The sequence below is a fragment of the Ursus americanus genome, chromosome 33 (assembly GCF_024610735.1).
Source record: "Ursus americanus isolate L20-20 chromosome 33, mUrsAme1.1.p, whole genome shotgun sequence".
Lineage (NCBI taxonomy): Eukaryota > Metazoa > Chordata > Mammalia > Carnivora > Ursidae > Ursus > Ursus americanus.
Window position 1 is genome coordinate 17,757,605 of NC_142159.1, and position 6,598 is coordinate 17,764,202.

Consider the following 6,598-nt stretch of genomic DNA (forward strand, 5'->3'; position numbering starts at 1 on the left):
CGTGATCAGTGTGAGTGGGGAAGGGGTTGGGAGCAGCCCAGGGGATGGCCGATGCCAAGTCCTTGGCCCCAGAGCTTCATGATAGGGGAATGGAAGTGCAGAGAGTGGGCAGGCCAGGTTCAAGAGTGTTTTGAAGGGAACTGAGGGTCTTTGAACTTTGCCATGAAGTTGAGTCTCCTTGAACTCTGTGAGCCTCAGTTTTGTTCCCTGTCAAATGGGGTTGTGTAGAAAGCCTCTAGTCCAGGGCTTGGTCTACGCCGAGCAGGGTCTCTATACACCTGGCCCCTACCTTACCTCCTGGCTCTAGCAATGCCACAGGGCACCTGGGACGGCCCTTCCTGGCGGGGCGTTTCCAAGAGCAGCCCCGGTGCCCCACGCTCAGAGTGCGGCCAGGCCCCAGCCCTAGGCAGAGGCTGTGGCTTCTAGGCTTGCTTCAGCAACGCTGTATTCCAGACAAGCCCTAGCCTGGGCTTCTCTTGTAAATATTGATGGAGGCCCCAGACAGAGAGGAACAGGAAAACAAAGGACGGTTTATTTATGATGGAAAAAGAAACCAACAGGGAGAAAAAAAAAATCTACAGGCCCGACAGGAGGGGGGACTGTTTAAATAAACCGTGGTACAGCCACTCGATGGAACACTGTGCAGCTATTGAAACGATGTTTACCGAGGGTTTGTAGCAACACGGAAAACGCGTATTCTAGAAAGCTAAGTGAGAAAGGAAGCAGCTGAATTGTGCATTTAGTATAATCACATGTCGGCAAAAATCCAGCCCAGGAAAGGATGCCCAGGCCGGAGGGACGCGCACCGCAGACTGGGGTTGTCTTTGGGTGGCGACCCTGGGGAGATTTTTTTGTACTTTTTCATTTTCCAGTTTTCTTTCCTACACTGCCGTGGTTGGCCTCGCATGGAAGGCAACCCAAGCTGAACGGTTGTTTTTTTGGTTTTTTTAAATGAAGAAATGCTTCACGGGGAAGCAAGACAGATGCCCCAGGGAGAGGCCAAGTGACACACAGGCCCCCGTGAGGCTGAGGGCTCGAGGTGGCCGGAAAGCCTAGCCCACAGGTCAAGTGGAAAGCCTAGACTCTGACCCGCGGAAGATCACGGGCAGGCATGGCGGCCGAGTGTGATCTGAACCTGATGCGTGCACCGGGCTTCTCTCCGGGGAACGTAGCTCAACATCCTGCGAGGAGCCTCTTTGCTAAACGCTGGCAGAACGGGATTCTTTCCCTTATGTGAATGGCTAGAGCAGGCTACCTGGGTTCCAGTCCTCTTCACTCCGAGGTGGAGCTCCTTGGAGGCAGCCCTGCCCTCCCCGGCTGGGGTGATGAAGCCCCCACGGTGGCACGGCCAGCCTTCCCGTGGCCCGAGCCAGCCCTGGTTCATGCATTTCCCGGGTTTCCATCCAGGGCTCTGCTCGCTGTCTCTCGATCAGGGAGGTTGATCACACGATACTACTTCCTTGTTTCCTCTGCCTTCCTCGCACGAATGCAGCGTGGGTTCCATTCATTTGTTTATGCATTTGTTTATAAAAATTGCCAGCTTTCCTCCACCAGAATGTGAGCTCTGGTAGGGCAGGGACCTGCTGCGTTCCCAGCACCTGGAACAGTGCCCGGCCTAAACCTTCTGCGAATGAATCCCGGCCGTCTTGGCCCCAGGTGGTCTCTGCAGTTTCCTTGAACTGCCTTGCTCTACCCTGATGGTCCTGACCACTTACTTCCCTAGAGCTAGCTCTGAGACCCAGGCTGGTGATGAGAGACACACCAGCTCTCGTCTATCACTGATGACTGCCTAGGGCCCGGTGTTGATCCTGTTCTGAGGCTCCATAGGAAAAGAGAAGGCAATTGATTAGTGATATCTGCACAGGATCCCAGGGAGGTAGCCCTCCCTTCCTCATGAAGACCACACCCACCATCAGTGGGTCAGGAGCAAACTCTGCTGTTTCCCTGGTCCTGACCATGAGACCATGCCCCACGGAATGGGGCTCTGAAAAGTTTTCTGAAGTGATCCCTAGTTCACCCTCGGCTTGGAGCCTCCCTGCTTGGTTGTGGTCTAGTCCATTGCCTGGCTCCTTGCTGGAGGCCTGCCCTTGGGGGTTGGATCTGGCTCCATCTGCCCCCCAGCTCCCAGATGGGGTTTGCCTTCCCAGCAACCCTCACCCTGGCATCATGGTGCCCATGCCGCCTCTCAGTCGTGTTGCTGAGTTACCCCCGCTTCACCACTGACAGCCCTTTGGAGGCTCATGCCTGAGTGTTGGTTCTGAGCTTGAGCATGGCCTTGGCAGGGGATGTGGGGTCACCAAGCTCCAACTTGAGAATAAACTAGGCAGCCTCACTTTCCAGGCCCTAGGATAGGGACGGTGGCTCTGAGTGGCCCAATGAAAGTTCTCATCTCCATGCCAACTTCCCTGTTATTCCTTGTTCTAATCGTGCATTTTCCAGGAAGACCCTGGCTCAGCCCCAGCAGCTGCAGTGAACACGAGCGCCTGTCCAGACCCCCAGGGGAATTTGGGGAGGACTTTCCCTAGGTGTTCTCATTTCTCTGGCAGAGAAGGCCATGAGCTGTCCTTCCCATTTTCAAGGTAGGAATGCTGAAATCCAAAGCATTCTTAGCTCCTCACTTGTCAGGCCTGCCCTGGTGCACCCCCCTCTCTACTTCTTTTCTCCAGGCTGCTTTTCACTTTAGAAGTGGTCCCAGCCGCCCTGGCTTCTGGCCTGGCACCACGAGCGTCACTGCCCTTCTATCCGTGTATGTGTCATCTGCAGCGAGGGAACGGGGCTGCGGCAAGAGATCGGACTGATCTCTCTCCCTCCCCTCCGGAAAGAATGGGCAACTTCCTGAGGCCAGAGAGTCTCTGCCCTTTCCAAGTTTACCAACCCTGATGTGGGAGGCAGTCCCAGTGTCCTGTGTGATTTTCTAGTTCCTCAGCTCCATCGTGCACCTGCTCTCCCATCTGACCAGGCAGATCAGGTGACCACAGAGCACAGGGAGGAGAAATCATGCCAACATCTCTCACCAGCTCTCACTGAGGGGGGGGGGGTGCCTGGCAGTGGCTGTCCCTGCTCACTGAGGTGAGGGCTGTGTTGTTTGGACAGCTGTATCGTGCAGACTCTGAGCTCTGGGGAGGGAGTCAGTGGTCAGTTAGCAATGGGCCCATGTGGGGGAGCCCAGGAGGACGGGTGCCGACAGAGAACATCCTCTCCTGTCTCCTGAGACCTCAGATGTGGGATCACTGTGTTCTTAGTGGACCACTGCAAGATGTATGCTTTTAAATGTCTGCTCATCGGAGGCTTCTCTTCCTGGTATACTAGGATTCTCCCTAACGAGAAAAAGTGAAGTGGGTAATGGCCAGTTTGCTCTGCAGGCAAGGGTCCCATCGGCAGGCCAACTCTCGCGGGTCTACTTCTATAACCATCTCTCTCTGGCCACCCCCTGGGGGCTCCCCAAGGCTCTTGGCAAGGCCAGAACTACCTCCCTGTGTGTCCCAGGTGCTTCTGGGAACCCTGGAGGTAGGAGCTCAGTGGCCAGTGTTTAGGAAGGGACGCTGGTGGTTTATAGAGAGCTGGCCCACCTCCAGCGGGGTCGGCTTGAGGGGTTACGGGGGGTCAACTGGCATCGGGAACTGTGGTTGGGATCAGGTGCGCCCCTGAACTTTGGTGGGACCCTGATATCCCTTCCCCCAAGAATTCAGATTTGAAGCTAGATGGCGCTCCTCTCTGCACCCGTGGCTGCCCTCAGCCTTGGAGCACCGGTCCCTGGTTCTATCTTCACTCTGCGCCCCTGCATCCCACCCACAGCAAAGACGCACCCGAGGGCCCCGGCCAGAGGAGGCGGTAGGGTTAGAATTCACCTCGTGCTGGCCAAACGCCTGAGCTGCCTGCTCTCCCAGAAAGGGCTCACGGAGTGGCGGGTGGGGGGTGCTTTTTGCTTCCCGGTTTTGCAGAAGTCCGGCAGAGCGGGAGAGCTAGACCCTGGTCTGAGGCACATCGGGGATGGGCAGGGTCAGGACAGTGGGCAGCAGAGTGCCCCGTGGGGAGGGGAAGCTCCGCAGCTCCTCGGGCACAAACCTGGGCGAGACGGGGTCTGCCAGGAAGCAGAGCGTGCGCTGGCGCCCCACGCAGTAGATGCGGTCGCCCACCGCGGCGCACTGAAAGGCGTCGGGGTAAGGCACCCGGTACGTGGCGCACTGGTACCAGAGGCGGGCGCTGGTGCCGCAGCGGTACACGCTGATGCCCAGGCCGCGATCAAGATCAAAACGGTAGAGAAAGCCGTTGACCGCCACCATCTCGGCAGTGCGGTCCTTGCCGCCCCCCGTGGGGCCGGCCTGCCAGCGCTGCCCCCGGGCCGAGAAGCGGAGCAGCAGGTAGCGCAGGGTGCCGCCCGTGACGAACAGCTCACCAGCGCAGGCCGTGGCCGCGTGCGCCAGGGCGAAGGTGTTGTTGGGGAGCGGTGGGACGAAGGTCCAGCAGTCCAGGCGGGGGTCATAGCATTCCACCGTGTTCAGACACTCGCCCCCTATGGCGTACAGGTGGCCATCCAGCGCCACCAGCCGGCAGTGCGGCCGGGGCTGGTTCAGCGGGCACACCTCGCTCCAGATCCCCGTCAGCGGGTTGTAGCAGAAGACGCAGTTGGAGGGCTGGCGCCCGGGCCCCTGGCAGCCGGACACCAGGAAGAGGTAATTAAAGAGACTGCAGAGGGCACAGCCTCGGGACACGGCCTCGGGGGGCAGACAGGCCAGGGGGTGCCAGGCGTCCCCCTCCTCATCATAGCAACAGAGACGGCCGGAGCCCTCCTGGGGGCACACATCGGCCACCACCAGGTGCTGGCGGCCCTGCAGCCGGCGCCGGAGGATCAGCTCCCGCTCGGCCCCGCTCAGGCACCCGTAGATGTCCGGGCTGCGCAGGACCTGGAGATAGTTGTCACTCATGACCTTGTAGGCTGCCTCCTGCAGTGCCTCCAGCTTCTGCCTCTTGGCCAAGGTCAGTACCTGGTAGCAGTTGCCCAGATCCAGATGGACGTCCGGGGCCGAGCCAGGGGCCAGTGGGAGGTGGACGAAATTGGTCCCCGCCACCAGCTGCACGTGGGGCTCTCCGCTGCTTCCGGCGGAGCTGGACCCGAGAGAAGCCCAGGGTAGGGGGCGGCCAGGCAGGGCACTCCCATCTGGGCAGGACGGAGTGGGGGCCCCAAAGCCATCGAGCTGCAGCTGGAGCTCTGGGTCCTCCAGGATCCGGACGAGGCTGTCCTTCCTGCTGAAACCCTGCGTGGAGGGCGACGGCACAGGCTGAGAGGAGGTGGGTGTCTCAGCTCCACCTTCCCCGTCCTCAGCATGGCCTCCTGAAGCTGCCCCAGTCCCCGGGGGGCCTGGCAGGGGCTCGGGGGGCAGAGCCTCAGCCAGGGCAGCAGTTCTGGGGGCCAGCCTGCCCTTGGAGGTGGCCCGAGAGGTAGATTCCACATAGTAATCGTACACCTTGCCCTTCAGCCTGGGCCTGGTCCCCTCCACCTTCTCCTGTAGGAAATTCTCCTCCACACGAACCCGGGCCACCGACGAGTAGGTGAAGGAGGCGCTGGTGGCTCCCTCCTGCTGATGCAGGGTCAGGCCCAAGTCCGCGGTGGCCTGGAGAGCCCTGGCCTCTTCCCTGTGGACCCCCGTCCCGCGGGTGAAGACCCAGCTCTTGCCCCTGTCACTCTCGCCTTCCACGTGGGCCATCCGGTTGGTGGGGGTGGCTTCCTGCTCCCCGGGCCCTGGATGCCCCGGGGGGCCACCGTCCTGCCATGGGGCAGGCTCGCCGCCCACACTGCCGCCGTCCTCCGTGGCGAAGCCAGTGCAGGAGCTTTGGGACGCGCTGCCCGGATGGGGGTGGTGGGGCAGCTCGGGCTCGCCGCCAGCAGCTGTTCCGGCTTCCTGGCCACAGCAGTGACGAGGCTCCAGCTCAGAGTCTGGGCGCTGCCCACCCCCTTCCTCACCAGCACCTTTCTCCTCGGGCTCCCGAGCCTCTCGGGCTTCTGAGTCTTCGGGAGAGGGTCCTGTTACCAGGACTTGGGAGTCCCCCTGATTCTCGCAGCCACGGCCCAGTGCCTCTCTGGCCCCCTTGCTTCCCCTCCGGTGTCTCAGCACCCAGTGCGGTGCCCCGGGAGCAGCCCCCTGGACCGCAGGCTGCCCGGAGCCCTCGGCCTCCTCATTGGCCTCGGCCTTGGCCTTCCTGGCCCCCAGCGGGGCCTGACCAGGCCTTGACTTGTACAGCCTGTAGGCCACAGCCACCACGAGCAGGGCAGCGGCGGACAGCACCACCTGGCCTGCCAGCTGCATGTCCAAATGCCAGTCCTGGGCCTCTGCTCCTCCTCTTCCGGGGAGCATGCTTCCCAAAGCCGACCTGGGGCTGAAGAATGTCAAGAATCCGATTAATGATTGCCCAATAGGGGCCCGGTTCCTGGTTCCTGAGGAGCCGAGCTGGAGGGGGTTCTGGGCTGGCTCTGGCCAGACCGTGGCCGGTCAGCGGGGGAGTCGGAGCTGAGGTGACCTTGAGCTGGCAGAGGGTGGCCCCTGGGGCTCAGGGCCAGCAGATCTCGGAGCTGGCCTCCTTGGATCCTTCCTGGGGGTGG

At 61.0% G+C, this 6,598-nt stretch overlaps 1 protein-coding gene across 1 annotated transcript; it reads right to left on the minus strand.

Moving 5' to 3' along the window:
- Positions 1-510: 510 nt before the first annotated feature.
- KLHDC7A (kelch domain containing 7A) lies at positions 511-6,368 on the minus strand. The gene has a single exon (XM_045782448.2). The coding sequence runs from the start codon at positions 6,351-6,353 to the stop codon at positions 3,963-3,965; it is 2,391 nt and encodes a 796-aa protein (XP_045638404.2). The 5' UTR covers positions 6,354-6,368; the 3' UTR covers positions 511-3,962.
- Between the last annotated feature and the right edge of the window lie 230 nt (positions 6,369-6,598).

Bases quoted from the DNA above. Each gene is read 5' to 3' on its own strand.
- KLHDC7A (XM_045782448.2), bottom strand. From the start codon at position 6,353: ATGCTCCCCGGAAGAGGAGGAGCAGAGGCCCAGGACTGGCATTTGGAC.